Source organism: Aphelocoma coerulescens (assembly GCF_041296385.1).
Source record: "Aphelocoma coerulescens isolate FSJ_1873_10779 chromosome Z unlocalized genomic scaffold, UR_Acoe_1.0 ChrZ, whole genome shotgun sequence".
NCBI lineage: Eukaryota > Metazoa > Chordata > Aves > Passeriformes > Corvidae > Aphelocoma > Aphelocoma coerulescens.
This window is the reverse complement of record NW_027184085.1, coordinates 63249365-63269823: the sequence shown is the minus strand read 5'-3', so window position 1 is coordinate 63269823 and position 20459 is coordinate 63249365. Positions and strand designations below refer to the sequence as shown.

At 37.1% G+C, this 20459-nt stretch overlaps 1 protein-coding gene across 3 annotated transcripts in view; it reads right to left on the bottom strand.

The window, feature by feature from the left end:
• MCTP1 (multiple C2 and transmembrane domain containing 1) overlaps nucleotides 1–20459 on the bottom strand; it is a 235301-nt gene that overhangs the window by 34826 nt on the left and 180016 nt on the right. For all 3 annotated transcript variants that reach the window (XM_069000758.1, XM_069000759.1, XM_069000760.1), the window contains 2 exons: nucleotides 19373–19492; nucleotides 4526–4579 (listed from right to left, as the gene is read on the bottom strand). In XM_069000758.1, the coding sequence (XP_068856859.1) occupies nucleotides 4526–4579; nucleotides 19373–19492 (174 nt within the window). The remainder of the gene's footprint in view (nucleotides 1–4525; nucleotides 4580–19372; nucleotides 19493–20459) is intronic.

Here is a 20459-nt window from a genome sequence, read left to right as displayed (position 1 = left end):
ACACAGTCTTACAAGCTAAGCTTTGAGAGAATAACAGCTTCATACATAGCTACAGTTTTCACTGGAAGCTGCTCTTGATTTTTTATTTACAATTAATATTTAGATGCTATGTTCATTTAGAATTTGATGGGGGAATCAAGCTATAGGCGCACCAATAGATTTACTCATTCTGGAATTTTAAGTCTACTCACTCTCTATTTCTCTGTATCATTTCCCCACCATTTATTTTCTAGAAAATAACTGCCTCTGTAATAGATCACAATCTTTTCTTTTAGAGAATATAAAAATGTAGGCTACATCAGAGCTATCTTTCCTCCTCTTCACAATCTACTCTCAGTAAAAATGCAGGGCATGCTTCTGAGACAGGTTACAAACGTGTCTTGGCTTGAAAACAAAGTTAGTACCTCTCAGCAGGAATAATTAAAAACTTTAAAACATATTTTGACTCAACTATAATTCATTACAAGAGCTTCTAGTTATCTTGAAGTACAATATCATTGACTGAGAACTGCAAAGAATTCTTCAAAGAATAAAAGGCTAAAGAGAGAGTAGACAAATGTACAAATGTTTTGAATATTTTTTCTTAATAAAATGTTAATATAAAGGTAAAACCAAACTGTTTATAATGTGCATCTTGCTCCCTTTATGCCTGCAATAGTAGCAGTTCTCACTGGCCTGATTCTGCAGTGTGCTAAGGGCTTCCAGCAAAATGCTGAGCTGAAACTTTGAAATTATCTGAAATCTTACCTGCAGCTTGTTAAAAGAATAAAGCTATGTGAAAAGCATATGGGAGCTTCTTAAAAACTAAATCTTAGATACACAGACAAACGAAGATCTCAGATACATAGATTATGTATATTGACTACTACATTATTATAACTGTGTAAAAATCCTTTTGATAGCTTTTTGATAACTTGACTTCATGTAATTTAACTGACCCTTATTTGCTAAGATATTGTATTAGCCAGTGTTTGGAAAGGAGCCGAAAGAAAAAAAAGAGAGAGAAGTCAGATTAAACTGTAAATCTGTGGTTGGCATAGGTTTAGCAAGAGTTAGAGAACATAAGGAATGCAGAATCCAGTGCTATTTCTTGGAAAAACTAGTATTAAATGAAGGACAAATGCCTGAGCCAAACAAACTACATCGTGTTCAATTCCTAAATACATAACAAGATAATGAAGAAAAATCAGAAAAAAGTGTTCCATTGCTAAGCACCACTTTGGAACCAATACAAGTAACATACTTGCGGCTTACTATTCATATTGCAAGTGAAGATGAAAGTTAAGACTCTCCAGTAAAAAACCACATCCTATGGCCTTAAATTAACAGTCCTGTCTTGACTGCAGCAGAGAGTGAAAGAAGTTACAGAATGTTAGAATGAGGCATGGTAGGTGCAAATCGATCTTGTCAGATTCCTGTCAGTATTACACACCATTATTAATAAAATGCATTACATTAACTAATTTAATGTATTTCAGCATTCATCATCTTCAGTTTACTTCGTCTGTAATTTTGCAATTTAGGGATGTTGAGCCATGTCCCTCCATGACACATAACCTACATCAGTGCATGCCCACACTGAGGTCATTACGTAGCCAGAGTTACCCTTTCACCGTGAGCGAGTCACTAATATCCAAGTCAGCTCTAAAGAAAGACACTTTTCATAATCACCCAACATCTGATAACTGAAAACATATGGATAGGTTTAGGTAAAACCTGCAAGGAGCCTTTACTAAATGGAAAACAGGTGCTCCACTTCCATGCCATGTATACCCTATTGATTGTTAAGTCCAAAGGTTACAGGACTAATAGCTTCCTTGTGGTAATCAGGGAGCAAAGACACTGGCCATGGTGAAACAGCTGGGGCATATTTTACATATTTGCAACATATGCTTCAGTTTTAATGAAAGTAAGGGGTTGGCACATTTATTAATCTTGTAACTTTCTTCGCATAAGAAGACCCATTTTCCCGAGTTTTCTATTATACCACATGAAAAAACTAGAGAAATAATAAAAGCCAGAGGCCACTACCATCTGGTGTTACAAAATGTGCATTTGTTTTTAAGAAAACACTAAAAAACCACAAACCTGCACCCTTTCATTTAGACAAAACATGTAAGAGGAGCAGCAGTAGTTAAGAGAGTATGTCTAGTGCACCAGAAGGGAAAAGCAGCCTACTAGCTTCTAACAAAAAAACAAGTCAGTCCTAACCATGTGCTTATTACTTACAATCTAACCTAGTGCAAAATACCACCCATTGCAAACATACTGAGTAAATAGAGTAGTCCATATATGCTTGTTTTAAAAAGTGCAATTTTTTTTCCAATTCAAACAGCATATTTAATCTTGAGAGCTCAAAATATTTGCAATAATGAAGACAGCTTTGAATTTATAAAAATCAACCTTAACACCTTCTGTATAGAAAAATAGCTCTTAATTGTCAATAAAAGGGCTCACTGAATGCACATAGTAATGTCAGTACTCACTTTTATTCAGCCTTGGTAACTAGATCTAGAAAAATGTTTGAACTCTGGCATCAGTTTGAGAAAGCTGAATATTAGATCACAACATTGAAACCTAGAGTGATATTCTAATTAGGTATGTTTTGCCTGGCATTTGTTCAGAGAATCACCAGAGAATGGGGGGGAGAGGGGGGGCAGGGGTGGCTGGGGTGGGGTTGACCTCTGCCCTCATCTCTTCCTTTAAAGGAGTTTGTTTAGCAGTTTCCAAAACCCACTAAGAGTAACTACACAGGCTGGTTTAAACTACAAGCAGTTAAGTACGATTTGTGGACTAATCACAGTGGTTAAAATATCCAGGAATACACACACTAGTGGTATGATACATTTGCACCAGATCTAATAATAAAGCAGAAAGAAACAGGAAAAATGGCCTCAAATGGATGGTAGATCAGTGTTCATCAGAAAACAAATGATGATTCAGAGCTAGCATATTGAGATAAAATTCAAGCTCTCCACAGCTACATGATGGACTTTTTAAATAAATCATGTATTTTATTGCTAGAAATGGATGCTCACATCATTCAGTGTCCAAAAAAATCACATATGTGTTTTGTAAAAGATTTTGTTAGTACAATGTCAGCTGATTCTGAAATTATGCAGCTAACAATTTAAGTGATGTATGGAAGAATTTCACATAATAATTGTAAAATGTTTGACCTGGCAACGGAACAAGGAAAATACTTTTATTTTTTTATCATTTCTTTAGCTAACAGAAAAATAATCATTGAGGGGATTAACTAATCACAGTGAATTTTCTGACATTTCAAATGCTGCTGCCAGCATATGAATTCTTACAATGGTGTATAAATGTACATCTCAGCCAGAAAAAAAGGTCAAGAGCATAAATTAAGATGAACTGTTTTTCTCCTCTCAGAAAAAAAAAAATTACTTTATTACAACAGAAGTGGGGGGACATCTGTGAAGGTCAAAATAATCTCAATTTTAATGCAGAGTTGTTGTTAAACTATTTATTTTTTTCTTTTTATTTTCTTCCACAAATATCACCTGATAGGAAAATACCAGCAAGAATTGGGCTGTCTTCACTGCATTCATTTCACCAGAAAGCTATCCTGCCAGTGCTAGCCATTGCTTCAGTGGTGCAAGGTCATACTGATTTATTTTCTTTTTTTTTCCCCTCTCTCTGGGGTACAACCAATCCAAGAAGTCCCTTGGCTTGGCTCAATAATATGTGGAAATAAGTTGTTATTTGCTGTGGTTGCAATCCTCAACCTAACCAGCAGCATCTAAACTGAATTGCATCCACTCAAACAGGTGAATGATCTGCTATGGTTTCCCAGCTTGCGGGGCACAATGCAAACTTCAAACCAAGTGAATGTCTTTGAGAATTGTGATTATTTAAATGTCATATGGAGTGCAAACATTCAAGACATTCTTCTATCCAGCAGTTCTTTCAGAATTTTAAATGTCAGTATCCCATCCTTAACCAGTACAGAGTTGCTATTTCCACACCATTTTTCCCCTGAAGTGCAGCCCTATTTGTAGTAGTCAAGACAGGAGGAATTTTTGTCCTTCAAAACCAGTTGTTGCTGCAGTTATCTTCACAAATGCTATCAAGTTCCAGACAGGCTGAGTTATTCTTGTTCCTGGCAGAAAAGAATATTTCATCTAGCTCTGGACCAAGAAAAGAAAAAAAAAAAGAGGAAAAAGAAGAGGAAAAGCAAAAATAAGAAGAAAACTAAGAAGAAAAAGAAGAATAAAAGAAGAAAAGAAGAAAAAGAAGTAGAAAGAAAAAAAAAGAAGGAAAAGAAGAAGAAAAGAAGAAGAAAAGAAAAAAAAGAGGAAAAAGAAAAAAAGAAAAAAAGCAGGATTTATAGACCTCTAACCTTTCCCTCAACCCCCTATAGCATTATTAGGATGATAAACAGCTCTGTCCAATTTTCTGGACTAAAACACATCAACTCCTTTTTTAACTGTCGGTAAAAACAGTGTCATGTCTAAATTCTCCCATCCCCAGATACCAAAGTGCTAGGAAGGATAATTACCTTGTCATCTCTGTCATCCTCTTCTTCCTCGTCCTCTAGCATGTCCTCCACTACCTGCAGACAGAAACAGTAGTAGTTGTCATCATTTAAAAAGAAAGAGTTTTGTTCTGTCAATTCTAAGCCTTTTGTAGATGAAAACTTTATTAACATTTGAAATAAATGCACAGAGGGAAAATGTACAACTAGGAAAAAACACTTGATCTAGAGATTCAAATTTAGGAAAGTGTTATAGCTTTAATTGACCTACATTGGGGAATTATATACTGAAAACCCTTCCTTTGCAAAATGCTTGCTTGACAATTTAAGTATTTAAAAGGTAGTTCAAAATTCAGTATATGCCTACTTTAACTAAAGGAATCCTTTGTCAGCTCCACTGCTGCCTATGCTGCCACATGCTCACTTCAAATTTACAGTTACCTACATAAAAGGGCAACATTTTAATAGAATTTACAGTGTTCACCAAGAGATTCTTGAAGAACACTAAGCTGGTAATAAATTCAGAGTAGCTTATCTTCTTATCATGTTCAACAATGATATATACCATATGCTCTATCAACATTAGCAGTCTGTTTCTTAATAATAAATTTATACAATCTGTGCATCTAACTTTATGCACATTAATTGTTAGCTGTACCTGCCACATCTGCATCTATGTATTTTTCCATATATAGTTTTTCAGTCCAACACCATGAAATATAAACATACATTAAATTATTTATCCAAATATTAATAGTTATATCATCAGCATGAAATAAACCACTAAGTTTAGTTTACAGAGAGATCAAATGATTTTCCAAAGATAGGCCGTGGCAGACTCGGACTTAAAAATCCCTCTCTCATGACATTGTGATCAATGACCCTAACACGAAAATTCTCTGTTGATGGAATGAAAGTTGTACCTCCTTATAACCAGAAAATAATGTGCTTCTTTATATCTTTATGTATATGTATATAAGTACTTATTAGGATATAAGAAAGTCCATAATGAAGGTCATCAAAGATCCAAGTAGCCCAGTGGCCTATTATGGATGCAGAAACTTTACACTATGTATTATAAAATATGCGTAAAGAGGAAAAGTGGAGGCAAAACTCACTGATGTGAAACAATTTATGTCATTTAAGACAACACACTAAAATTACCACTTCATAGCCACTCCCCCCCTAGACAATGCTGCAAGGGTATTCCCACATCCAGGTGCAAGAATTTAAGGGATTTTATCCAAAAGCCAAATTCAGGTAAGGGAAGAGCTGAAAAATAAAAGTGTGTGTATCAGTTTCCTTTCTCTGAGTTAGCTCTACCATCAAGAAGGTCACAATTAGCCCTGTTACATGGGCCCATGCAGAGTATAAATAACATATGGTTTGATGTAACAGGCCCATCTAGTGGAGCGCTGTGCATGCATGCAAGTCACCTGCACAGTTCAAAACATTTGCAGTTTCAGCTGTTCCTTCTTCTTCGAACCCTGTCCCAGAACCCCTCTAACTACAGTTCTTTGGAGGGGAAGGAACCTCCAGTTCTGTCTACTGGCTGCTCTGTCCTGGAGCTTTGAATGAAGTAAAACTAGAAATATAAAGAAACCATAAAGAGCAAGCATGTCCAAAAGCATGAGAAGGAAGCATGATCTGAAAAATTAGGGAATTACTCTTGAATTCTTCCCTGCCCAGAATAACAATTTTAGCAGGAGGAGCCTGACTGACCAAATCTTCTGTACCCTCTGACCTGGCACCAGTCAGGCAGGTGTACTTCTGAGTCCCCTCAGGCAGAAGGAATCCAAGCTGTGCTCTAGCCACTATCCATGAAGAAGTCGCCCTCCCCAATCTGTTTTCTGTTGGCCTTTAGGCCAGCTCTGCTCCATCCCTCAAAGAAAGGGGATCAGAGACAGCAGAGAGTTTTGATCACAGGGAAATGTTGAGAGCAAAGTTGCTGAAATGAATGTAGCTCTTGGCTTAGTTCAGTACACCTCTTACATCCCATTTAGAGGTGTTTGAGAGGTCCAGCCTTCACTGACCACTGACCACTCTGAAACAAAGGCATTTTATGTTTTCCATGCACCTGAATCAACTTCTTGTTCCTCTCCTGGTTGCTCACTGCTATATTCCCTGGGCTGTTCAAAGTCTTTGGGGAGCTGAGCTGTAAACTATATCACTGGAGTAACTGAGTTCTTCAAAAGAACACATCCTCAGATGTGTAATGCAGTTGGTTCCAGTGACTCAGTTTACTGAGCAGCTTCACCAGCTCTACCAAGAAAACGGTAAACTGAGAAAAGAGGAGGAAAACAAACTGTTAAGGGCTGCAGGAAGATGGAAGCTCTTTTTGATCAGTTTTTCCACATGCAAAACACCTGCTTAACTACACATTAGTTGACTAAAGCCCTAGATATAAGACAGATCTGTTGACTCGCACACTGCCTAATGCCCAGAGCTCACTAAGTCAGTAGGTCTCTTACTTATCAACATTCATATTCCCCAGACACTTAAAGATCTCTTTTATGCACATCCAGAAATTCGTTGCCTTGAGAAGGTTGAATAGCAGGATGCCTATCTCACATCAGCATTCAAGTTAGCATGGAGACAATCAGTTGAACTGGAAATCTCTAAAACTGTTGTAAATGATGGGACCTCACAGAAATCACTTGCATGACAATAAATTATCCAGATAATAACACTTCAGACTCAGGTGTGTTTTTTTCTTCCACATCTAATGATCTCAAACTACATTACATCTATAGAGAGGCAAAATGTTAACTTCTTCAGAGGGCATAAAAAGTCCTTTGAAATTACTTTAAGTATCAGACTAAGCCCAGATTTCCATCTCCTTCACTACTTTTTTTAATTCAAAAGCCACTACCAGCCTATGTTCTTTTTCTAGTTTAGCCATGCCATCAATTACATTGAGATATGGAGTACTGAATTGTTTGGGAAGAAAAACTGAATTCATTTTTTTGTAGCAAAATAAAATGTAATGAAGTGTGCCAGTGCCCAGGATGCATAAATAATTCTTTGAAGTATACAAAACAAAAACAAAAACAAAAAAAAGAAGAAGAAAAAAACCCAACAAACACAAACATTCGGACAATTTGCCATAATAAAATTCATTAAAGCACCAAAACAAGTGTTTTCAGAACTCTGCCACAAATTAAAACAAGGAAAGTAGATTCTTCATAGTCATATGATATATGAATTACTGGCACACTGAATCCTTACAAAAGCGTGAAGTACAGTCTACTGCAGAACAGAGCAAGGCTGTTCAAGAGAGGTACGGTAGATCTGAACACAGATTTCAGTTTAACACTGGATTAAGAATACAGTAGAAAAATCCCCCACAATGGATTTTTTAATCCTTTGATTCTGTCTCATTTCTATTCAAATAAAGTGCCCATCTTCCACTCTCTTTTGAAGGAACATGGTAGTTTTTTCGATCCTTATGTCAAGCATTATACCTGGAGAAGGTATAAGGGAGGGAGGGAGGTGATGGGGAAGGAGGGAGAGGAGAGAGAAGGTGGGCAAAAAAAAGTAAATAAAGATAAAATGAAATGTTATATTTATTTTAATAAAAGTTCTATGGCAAAAATCTTACACTGTCCTTAGAATATTCACTCTAAATGATGCCTTCTGATACCTTGTATGAAATCAAGTAGTATTAATCAAACAACGGAGGGGCACTAGGGAAATAAGAAAAATCTAATGCAAACAGTTAAAAATGACATGACCTTCTGTAATATCACTTGTCACAGACTTATATGATGCATATTGGTAGAAGGTCTTGAAAGAAACTAGACATAGCAGACTGGAGGACCATTGCTGTGTCTCCACAGATACTATACACCAGGTCACCAGAAGGAAGCACAACCATCACATTTTCACACTGAAGAAAACCTCAGCATCTATGGGCTAGAATGCACTCTTCTGAGGAAACTGACATTAAATACAAATTGCATTTATTCTAAAGATCTACTGACTAGCAAAGAGGATAGAATTTCTGAGAAAATAATTCATTTTGACTTCTCAACATCTGCAAAGCAGAGTTGGATTCTAGTTATTTACAGGTGTGTTAAATCAAAGCCCTACAGCTATAGAGAACTTAGAAATACCTCCTCAATCTAAAGAATCAGTGGAAAAGTGAGGCTCTGAGACTTAGCACCACTTTTAATTAAAGGTCCTTCTCTCTTAGTACAAAGTGTGCTAACCATCATTAATTCTCTCTGTTCTACGTTTTTCAGCTGATCCAAAAGAAACACCTGCACAGAAGATACTCTGATGTCTTTACATATTTATAATATTTGCTCTGCCCTGACATGTAAAATAAAGGAAAAGAAAGAAAGAAAAAAAAGGACACTAACTCTGCAGATAGCTGTGACGACTGTTACCTTAATATTTTAATATGAAGCGATGCCCCTCATGAGAACTTCTCCATATCTGCTTAGATCTTACTTGTAGTCCTTCAAATCTAGGCAGTTTCCAATAAAAACAAAACACTTTCTATGCCGCACACATCATGATCTCAAAATATCTACAGACATTTGTATTTTCTAAGTACTAAAATTCATAAAAGAAATCAAAAGTGAGGATGAGATTTGGTTCCAAATTTATTTCATTTTAGATGTGAAAATAATGTAGTCAGAATTATACGTTCAGAACTGTTTGGATTTATATTCATATTGTCCTGACATAAAACATACTGCAAGCTTGTGAGCCATGCAACTCAGTGTATGCCTGTAAGTGTAATATAAAATTATGCAATGTGTACGGATTAAAGAAGGATGCATAAAACTATTTGGGCTGTCTCAGATCATTTCCTGGTACTTAATTTGAAGGAAAGATATCCATTGTCCACAAGCACACTACAGCAGCAGTTATGCGCTCATTTTCACAACATGACGTCTGCTTCTTTTATGGAATTGCCAAGGAGAAACTTTACAGGAGATACATCTTCATTAAAATGTCCACCTTTTCTTTACCACATTTGTAAGGAAAATAAAAATCAAATTAACAGATTCTGATTTAGAGGTACAGTATATCTGGGTCCAATCAGATTTATACTAATAATTATTAACTATTAATGTTTTGATCTTGGGGTATTCATCTGTAGTAATCATCAGAATAACTGAATTATTAGATATGATAATTGGTGTGATAAACTTCCCAGTAATGTTGAATATCTTGCAGTACAGAAGACAGGAGAATAAAAAGAAAAGCATTAGTATGTTACTGCTAAAATACTTTCTGATTTTTACGTAGGCACTCAAATTATGTCTTCTAACAATGCATTTTGTTAGCTTATTCTGGGAAGTGCTCATAATGTAATTTATTCTGATTCTTAATAGGAAATGAGACTAATACGGCTATCAGAGCCTTTTGATGCAAGCTGCTGATTACACAGAGTTCTGTAATGTCAACAGCAGAATTTTATTTACAGTATAATACATTTCTTGGAAATATGTATCAGCAATAAATACAGTTGATTATACAAGAACATGTAACCTTTTTGCTGTTGTCAGCTGTATATGCCCTCAATATTCAATTGCCAATGTAGTTAAGAGCAAGTAATTTTTAACATTACGATGGTACAAATACCATACCATTTCTCTCATTTTCTTTCAACATTTGGTTCTCTTTTTTTTTTTTTTAGGTTTTTCTTGTATTTACGCAGTGCACTGTGAACTGAATATTAGTTGTTTATTTGCAGTATGTCTCCATCTAAAGGCTTCAATATGTACTGTACACTTGAAATGTCAGATCTCTCAGAATGCTTCCTTTTTAGTTCAGCAGAATAAAAATAACTGCATTCTTTGCTTGGCTAAGTATCAGTGAAAGATTACTATGCAGGACTATTAAAAATAGTGCCTTCACAAAATATTGTGAATTAGAGTTCTTAGGCAAATAATGATTAATTATCTTATAAAGAACACAATGGCTCATTATACATTTTTATTGCCATTATTATTTCTTTTCAAATATATTGTTTCCATATTCTAGTAGGACTAGATATGCTTCTGTTACGAAATAGCATTTATCCAAGTTATTTTAAGCTTATGGGTGTGACTCAGACTATTAGACGCAGATTTGAAGCTGACTGGCTTTTTTGTCAAAAAATTTATGTTACATATTTTAGGTGAAAATGTATGTAATACACATATTGTTGTAATTTCAGTTAGGTATTTTTTTCCTGGTGTTTATACATTTCTGTAAATACAGTAAAATCCCAAAGTTCTTAAAGTCTTGGCTTTATTAAAATGTACTAAAGTGATAGAAAGCCAAACAAAAATGAATAAAAATCTCACATTACTATGGGAATTTTTTCTAGAAACTAAACTGATATTAGGTTATGTGGTATTGATTATTTATAACAGCCACTACAGCCTGTCAAGTGAATCTTGTTGCCATTTAAATCTGAAGGCAAATGCAACAGAAAAAAATCATAACAGTCTCATACAAAAAATGCCTCCTCTGTGCAGTAAACTTCAAATTTATTTTAGATGCCAGCAGTATTGAAAGACTGTGGAAATAAAATGTGGCAAAATTAATTAAAAAAAACCCAGTTGGCTTCTGACAGAAAAAAATGCATCCAATTTTATTTTTTAAAAAATGCTGGAGATATTTAGGGTGCAGTTTTGGTTTTGGCTTTTTCTGTTCAGGTGATCAAAACAAGCCAAAACATTCAAATTCTGTAGTGCATTTGGGTTTTGCAGCTGCTAGTGGGATAAGAACAGGCACGTAAAGTTTTACCAAGGAGTTTACTACATGCTCTACTACTGCATGCAAACCTCTGACAGAGGGATTATGACTGCAGCATGAACAGCCTCTTTTAACTGCAGCCCAGGCAGTCACTTGCAGCACCACATTCTGTTATGCTGCAGAAGAGAAATGCTTGCCACCCAATATATTTCTTTACATAGTGTACTGTGGGACTGTTGAATTGTTACTCAATGCATTTAAAATATTTATAGTATCAACATTTATGTAAGATTTATGTTGATTTGTTCAGTTCTCATTTAATGGCAAATTATGAAGAGGATGTTTCATAAAGATAATTCTCCATTTAAATGCAGCAGGCCACTAAACATTAAAATTATGTTTCTGATACAATCTAGAGCAAATTTGTCCAGCTTCAGTGATTATTTGCACTCATAAAAATGAGACTTGATTAATAAAATTTATATGCATGATTAAGATGACATTTTCATGTTTCTTTTGTGATATATTAAAAAAAAACTCACCCTGTCCCATTGTGGAGCATTACACTGTATTTTTGTTTCCTGACTGTATGGATCACATAGAAAAAAAAAAAAATCATCTGCATGGAGACAGCGATTCTTAGTGGACTACTTAATATTCAGGCACATGTTGGCAGGTAGTCCTTGTTCTTTGACAGCACCCACCATGCCCAGAGACAGATTATGACTCATTCGCAAAAGCCCTTCTAACTTCTTTTATTGATGACAAATGAAAACAAAGTTTATGATTAGTTGGGAGCTAGAAAACACAAGGTAAAATCAGTTCTGCATAATGTTGAAAACAATTTTATAAAAACAACTGCACTTCCCTTACTTTTAAAGCCATGAACCTAGCTAGTTTTGCACACATATTATTCTGTGGCTAACTCTGTGTGTTCCCATCACCCCTTATGCTGGAGGGTTTTGTGGCTGCTGCTGTTGCTATCATACCAGAGGCAAAACTTCTCAGGAAAGTAGTCAGAAAGAAGGCAAGATGTACTTCCTCACCTGGCAATGTCCTTTTTGTATCTTGTGCAAATGGCATATTCCAGACACTGTCTAGGTAGAATACAGGGACATTGACATTTATTTTTTCCATTATTCCATCATAGCAAGAATTTAGTCTGCAGTTAGAAATCTCTGCAGACTCCCTGGCAGAGTAGAACTTACAGACTTGAAGCTCAAAACCCCAAAGTATCACTCTGCAAGGGATCTGAAGCACTTGGTGTGCTTCAGATTTTGTGTCCACATGAAAGCCTTTGAATCTAAGAACTGTCAGGACTCGGTCTCTAAGACCATAAAGTGAAGAAACAGAAAAAAAATCCAATTCCTGCTTTGTTTACTTATTTGGTAACTCAGTTTTCAGTTTCTAGAAAAACAGCTGGTTAAAGTCAGGCACTCTCCTGGTAGGGTTAGTTTATGCATTGAGTGTACTGCAAAATGGCACTCTCAGCCCCAAACAGGAGCAACAACAAATCCACCTGACAGTGCTCTGACAGACACTGTTGCCTGGCTCCTAGAACAAAATGACAGGATTCTAATCAGATCTCCGAGGAGCAAGTGAGCTGGGCTTCTATGATCAACTCAAGCTCATTGTGCTTGCCGCCTTTTCTTAAGTGACGAAAGAATTCACTGAGATGGATATATTGATAAGCATCATTCTTCTAATTCTCTTCTGCTTTCCTTCATTTGGCAATTCCCAGAATACACATGAGGATTTGAATCCTCATATTGGAGGACTACAGAAAAGTATCCAGAGAAAACTGCTTAAAATCTCAAAATAAAAGTCTGTCTTTAACAAAATTATTTTTCTTCTATTCTCAAAATTTCACCCAAAACATGGCTAGTTCTAACATCTGATAGAAACACACATATATAAATCATCAAAGTCTGTAGGAAAAAATCTACAATGTAGAAGATGCCTTGTTGTCACTTTATATAAGTCTTAAAAGATAAATAATATATATACTTCATTATGCAAATTCATAAAAAATTGTGTATGGCACATTAGCTCCCAGCTATTTAGCATCATTTTCTATGCAATGACATGTGCATTGGCTATTTAATACTTCCTTAAAAGCTCTAAGTATTAACTATCAGTGCAAGATACTAAGTGATCAAACCTCTTCTCCATGGGAGTATAAACAGCAGAAGAACATTCACAGGTACCTTCAGGGATGTACATTATTCTTCCATTAACTGTTAAATTGCTTGGAAAAAAATCCCTAACAAATAGTAGACCAAAAGGAGAGAAAAATTAGTTTCTTCAGACAATATCAGAGTGGCAGAGGTTGGCAGGGACATCCTGTCCTCCCCACTCCAAGCAGACATCATCAAGCCCAACCTCCCTACTCACACAAAGTCCCCTCTGAGCACATTGCCCAGGCCCATGTCCTGAAAGGTCTTGAATATCTTCACGGATGAGCGCTTCAGAACCTCTCATGCCAATCTGGCCCTGGTTGTGACCACAGTCACAACTGAATTGCTTTCTTGTGCTCAGATGAACTTTCATGTATTTTGGTTTGTGGCCATTGGTACTGTCCTGCAGTGGAGCACCACTGAGAAGAGGCTGTCTCTCTTCTGCTCTCTTCACCCATTTATACACATCATTGTTCTCCACACAGAACAGGACCAGCTTGCTGAGCTTCTCCTTGTATGCCAGATGCCTTGATCCCTTCATCATCCTCCCTTTGCTGGAATGAAGAGCAACTCCCACTCCCCACCTTCCCAGCCTGTCCTGACTAAAAAGCAAGTATACATACACTGCATATGGACACAACAGCAATTTCACCACATTTCTATGATCGTGAATGAATGTAGCTGCACAAGGACCTCTGAACTCCTACTGGTTCCCATATTGTGCACACTAATGTACTTAATGGAGAGACCTCTGACATGCTGGGTTCACAGAGAGGGTATGAGAGACTTTTCCAGAGGCATTTCCTTATTTGTGTGCCTACACCTGGCCTGGGGGGCATATCTGTCCTGTTGGATTGGTTTTGAGGATTCTCCTGTCCATTCACCCTGCACCTTTTTCTTGCCAACTCAGTCCACAAATTTCTTGACAGGACTAGGAGCAATAGCTTCAAACTGACAGAAGGCAGGTTTAGATTAGATATTGGGAAGAAATTCTTCATTGTGAGGGTACTGAGGAACTGGAACAGGTTGCCCAGAGAAGCTATGGGTGCCCCATCCCTGGCAGAATTCCAAGGCCAGGTTGGACAGGGCTTTGAGCAACCTGGTCTGGTGGAAGGTGTCCCTCTGAAGATCCCCTCCAAATCAAACTATTCTGTGATTCCTCACTTGAGGAATCACTTTTGTGGGTCACCATCACCTGCTTCCCCATTTTTTTTTAGTTTAATGCTCTCCTCAACAGATTGGACAGCCTTCTGGGAAAGAAGATTTTGCCCCATGTGGCAAGGTGGATCTTTTCCTAGTAGTCCTTAATCCTCAAAAAGTATCCTCCAGTTGTAAAAATAAAAACCAAGTCCCTGCTGTCAGTAAGAGCAACTGGTTATTGTTCTTTCAGATTTGTCCACTCCTCCACAGGCAGGATGGAGGAGAAAATGACCTGCGCTCCCTGTCTGCTACCTATTTGGTCATGGAAGAACAAGAACTTGCAGTGTCACCAGAGGAGATCCAATGTGCCTGTTACAGTAGTTAAGCATTATAGACCAACAGCTATGACAGCTGGGACAGAGACTGTCACAGTTTGTCCTAATTGTGGTAGCCAGGCTTATGTACACAGGGTAAAAATAATGATTCATAGCTACCCAAACTGTTCTTAATTCTCCATATGACACACTCCAACCATATAATCAACTGTTTCATCCCAGTGAAAGGGACAAGAGCAGCTGGACAGTGGGAACTTTTTAAGTCACTTTGGGAGATTATCTGACCATTCTTTAAGTTAGACAGCTCAAGCAGGTAGTCAGAACATGCAGAACACAGCCTGAAGTAGAAATGTATAAGTAACAAAAAAACCAGAACCAAAAGCAACAAAATTTTTTCCCATTAACTCCATGCAGTTAATAATGACTGTGACTTTTGCTTAGAAATATAAAAAAGATCCCAGACACCAGAGAGGAGCACTGCTGTTTTCTCCAAGCTACAAAGGTGAGGGATTTTTTTTTTTTTGTATATTTGAAATCATCAAAGTATTAAGTAGCTTCTTAAAAATACTGACAATAAGGTTTTAACCCCAGCACACTTTCTGTTAGTTTGTAGTACCTTCCATAGGCGCAGGGCTGGCAATGTGTTCCCCACACATGCACATGTGTGGTGGGTGTGTGCTCCCCACCACACAGATTCAGCACAGGTGACAAGGAGCGGCAGGGAGTGGTGACAGAAACACAGCAGTGGTTGATACCTCTCCCACAGAGGATGTGAAAAAAATAATGGAAAAAAGGCAGGAGAAGAAAAAAATCTCAGCCTAGTAAGATTCTCTCCGTTCTAATCTTGTGTGTTTAGGTGATCATGGTATAATATGACAACAGCAGTTGTGCTAAAAATAAATGATTTTGTGAGGTCAGATACTCAGGAGTATGATTATAAGAAAGTGTAAAGATCCTTGGAGAAAGCAGCGGGGTGTACTTCAGGCAAAAATGTTACTGTAAAATTCAGATGAAGGCCTTAAGAATGCCATCTTGGTTATCTTTTCCTCACTTAATACTGGCAAGAAATATTTATAATGTGATTTTTATACCTGCCACATGACTCAATGACAGAAATTAATTTGTTTTAGTACAGTTCAGAACCATCCACTAAATCTACATCTATCTATAGCCACTTACACAAATGTTTAATGCAAGAGTACCTGTCTTTCAGAAATACAACTAATCTTGATCAAAATGTACAAAAGATAGGGAATCTGACACTTCTTTTGGAAATTTGCATCAGTGTTGGACTAAAACCAGAATGAACATCAATCCTACAAAGAGTCCAGCTGAATCCATAGAGGCATAGTATGCTGCTTCACCTCTCTGTTGGACATTTCAGTAGACTTACCTCCTACTATGACATACACTTGGGCCTCCCCCTTACCCCAACCACATTGCACCTTGAATTCAAGAAAGGAATCACATTTGTAACTCATTAGGAGTTGTAATAAATGGCAAAATAACCATACTTGCACTCAAACAAGAAGCACAGGTTCATGTTATAACAGAGGTACTTTGTTTGGCAGCTGAACTACTCCACGATGAAATAAGTTTCAAACTACTTCAAAAATACCCTGATGCCCAATAGGAAAAAGCAAATGATATCTTATCTATAGATGGTCAAACAAGGATGAGTTAAGGCTGGTCTATCTGCCATAAGCAGACAGAAACTCAGTGATCACTAATCACTGGCCTGCAGAAGAGTGGTCCCTAGCACCTGGACTGATGAGACGATTGATAGTTGTTTTCTGATAGAGGTATTACAACAGAAACCAACTCTTCTGAGGTGCTTTGCATGGCCCCAAATTTAAGTATGTTCCATAGACATCAAACAAGTACAAAGCATATACAGTTTTAAACTATGCTTGTCTAATGTTAATTAGGTAAGAAAAGTTCACAAATAGATGATATTCTAAGATAAGTAGTCAATGATCTCACTGAGACACACAAGGAATCTCTGAAGACTTGGGAACAGAAGCTGGATCATGTGAGTATTGAAGCATTCTCTAGCCACTAGGAAACACTGTGTAATTGATTAAGATAAAATTTACACTCTGCATAGGAAACATAAGTATTTAAATTACTTCTAATGATACCATGCTAAGGACTCCTGATACTACTGAAGACTCATGAGTTAATTAGAAAGGCTTAAAATAAATCTGCAGATAACTTCACTGAAGGTAGATAGTCAACATGATGATAACCAAACTCAAATCATTAAAAACAAGGGCCCAACCTCCTTCTGATATACATAAAGAAAAAACAGTCATTAATGGCACAGATATCAAACATTTGGGATCAACATGGTTGCTTGACACAGGCTGTATTAGCTTGGTCTGAAGCACTCTCAGCAAGAGGAGAGTTTTAGGAGCAGCATTCGGTATTCTCAACTGAGAATCTATCAACTATCTATCAACCGAGAGTCTATCACTAGCTTCCTTAGTTTGTTAGAAAAGTTACATGACCAGATAATCTTCCCAGACAGGTGGTATTTCAGAGAGAAATTAAGTGTATTGCAGCTCACAAGTGAAATTTCTCCTTTCACCAGGGATTTCAGGTACTTATAAAAATCTTCAGGTTGAGAAGCTTTAAGCATTTCAGCCATCAGGAGACAATGGGCTGTGTTTTAAGCATTGCATCTTTTGAATCTTGATCTTAGGCTTCTTCCATAAATGAAACCATATTTTTGTTAGGGAATATCTCTACCATCCCCCCACCTTAATTTTAGATAATCCTTGGAAGCATAACAGTTTTGGTGACATAGACAGGTAACAACAATGTTGGGATCAGGGCTGCATGGGTTCTAATAATTGCAGTTGCTAGACATTAGGGGATCACTCAGGCTGGAAGGGATTTCCAAATTCCTGCTTAAAGCAGAGTCAGCCATGAGGTCTGATCAGGTTCCTCAGAGCTTTAGTCAGTCAGGTCCTGGAAACTTCCTATAGCAACATCACTTTCCTGGGCAACCTCTTCCACTGCTTAAGAATTCTCATGGTAAAAAAGGTTTTCCAGTCTGAACCTCTTTCAAATGAAGCTTGTTGCCTGTTCCACCACAGACCACTTATGCAGTCTAGCTCCATCTTCTTGTTAACCTCCTTGCAGTGTGTTCCAGTCACTAAAAGCCTTCTATTCTCCACGATCTTTCAAGCCCACTTCCCTCAGCTTCTCCTCAAGGGCTGGTTGATGAGGGCCTAAGCCCCTGATCATCTTGGTAGCCCTTCATTGAACTCACTGAAGTCAATCAGTGACATTCTTGAACTGGTGTGTCCCAAACTGCACACTATTCCAGATTCATTCTGGCAAGTGCTGAGGAGTGGAAATAACCACTTCCCTCAATCCACTGTCCATGTTTCTGTTTACCTCACAGCCTTCTAAGACCAATTCAAATAGCTGCTTTCAGACAATCAATTCCCACTCTGTATCATCTCAACAGGTTATTTTTCCCCAAGAGCAGGATTTTTCCTTTTTGAATTTCCTGAGGTTCCTATCAGCTCATTTATCCAACCCACTTAGATCCCTTTGAGCGGCAGATCCAGAGTGTCAAATGGTCCCAAACACCTGATGTAACCCAAAAACTTGATGGGGTGCATTATCATCTCCTGTACATCACCAGAAGAGATGTTAAACAGGACCTTGCACCATGGTAGCCCCTTTGTTACTGACCTCCATTAACCACTGTCTTTGGAGACCAGTTATCTAATCTGTTTTGGCTTTTCACTTGCCCATTCAGTTATCCATTCAGATCATGAAGTAGTAGACAGCATGCTGCTTTTGGGATACAAAAACTAGTACAAATGCTGAATTCCTAAGGCTCAGCAGTACCTCATGCAAAATCCTTTATCTGCCTGGATGCTAGAAAATTTGCACAGCATAGAATACAACTTCAAATTTTAATATGTACTTCTGAAAATCCAAACCATGTTAATATTATTAATAAATGCCAGTTATTAGTAAATTTTTGCTACATTATATCTCAACTACATGCATTTAATTAAATGATGGCATTAGATGAAGAGAAGAAAATAAGAAAAGGCTAATATTAAGCTCAATGCATATTAATGATGAATTGTGAAATACAGTAAAATGTGATACATTCTGAAACTGTTAAAAAACTGGAATAATTTTAATCTTTAACTTCAACATGTGAAATAAAAAATGCAACATAAGGACTTAGCCATACAAAATCATTTTCAAAGAATTTGCCTTTTCCTGAACAATAAGCCTCTCTGCTCCCACACAAAACAGATCCTATAGATAGTGCATGTTCCATTATATTTTTACATGACATTTCAACAAAACCAGACACACTTATTGGACAGCCAGAATAAAATTAAATTGCAGGTGGGAAAATTGTCCATCGAACATCATGAAGGGAGACATTTTGAAAAAGATCTCGTATTTAAACACAGTTTAAAAATTTTACCTAGTTAAAAAAAGAAAAGGACATGTATGCCCTTGAAGTAGAGAAGACTTACTGTATCATGTTGCCTGTTATCTTTTCCTGATACGATCAAGAAGTAGTTCCATGCCAGCAGCAACAACAAAGCCAGTGGTATCATGTAGAGCTCAAAGTTCCAGACCACAAAAAGAAAAAGCTAGAAGACAGGGCAGGAAAAAAAGTGATTGAAATCAGCATTACATTAAACTCTTGTACAAAGTTAAGACCAATAAATTAAAACAATTCTAAAGAAACCCACATCTCCTTAGACAGGAGCGTTGTTCAACCACTTTGCTGACTCACACTTACCTGCATGATACAACTGCTACACTTCCCAATCCTTCCTACCTTAATTCTTGGAAAAGAAAGATGTACTATCATCTAAGAGGAATATTAATTGTTCTCGCATAAAATAATGCATTTGTGGACAATGCAAAATAGCATAAAAATAAGATTACGTCTTAAGAAAGGTTAGCTGCTTTCATGAATCATAGAATGGCTTGGGTTGGAAGGGACCTTAAAGGCACCTAGATTCACCCCCCCCCCCCCCCCCTGACAAAAGCAGGGACACCTTTCACTAGACCAGACTTCTCAAAGCCTCATCCGACCTGGCCTTGAACACTTCTAGGGATGGGGCATTCACAACTTCTCTGGGCAACCTGTTCCAGCATCACCACCCTCAACAATAAGGAATTTCTTCCTAATACCTAATTTAAACCTCTCCTCTTTCAATTTAAAGCCATTATCCCTTGCTGTATCACTACATACCCTTGTAAAAAGTCTCTCTCCATTTTTCTTGTCACAGGGTCACAGGGATGCAATTAATTTAAAGAAGACCTCAACGTGTTAGTGAATCTGGTTTTAGCTTTGAAATAACCCTGTAGCAGTGGAAAGGTGGCACAAGAGTTGAATAAAGATTTGTTTGCTATTTAGAAAAAAGAACATGGTCATTTTGTAGTAATGTCATGCAAACAAGCAGAAGTAGCAATCAGAAATCTTTTGCATGGAAAACTAGCAAAAGATCACAGTAAAAGCTAAAATCATATGATTATTTTAATTAAAGTATAGTAAAATAGAACTGACCCCACACTCATCCAAAATGGGATTAAAAAGAATGCTGAGAA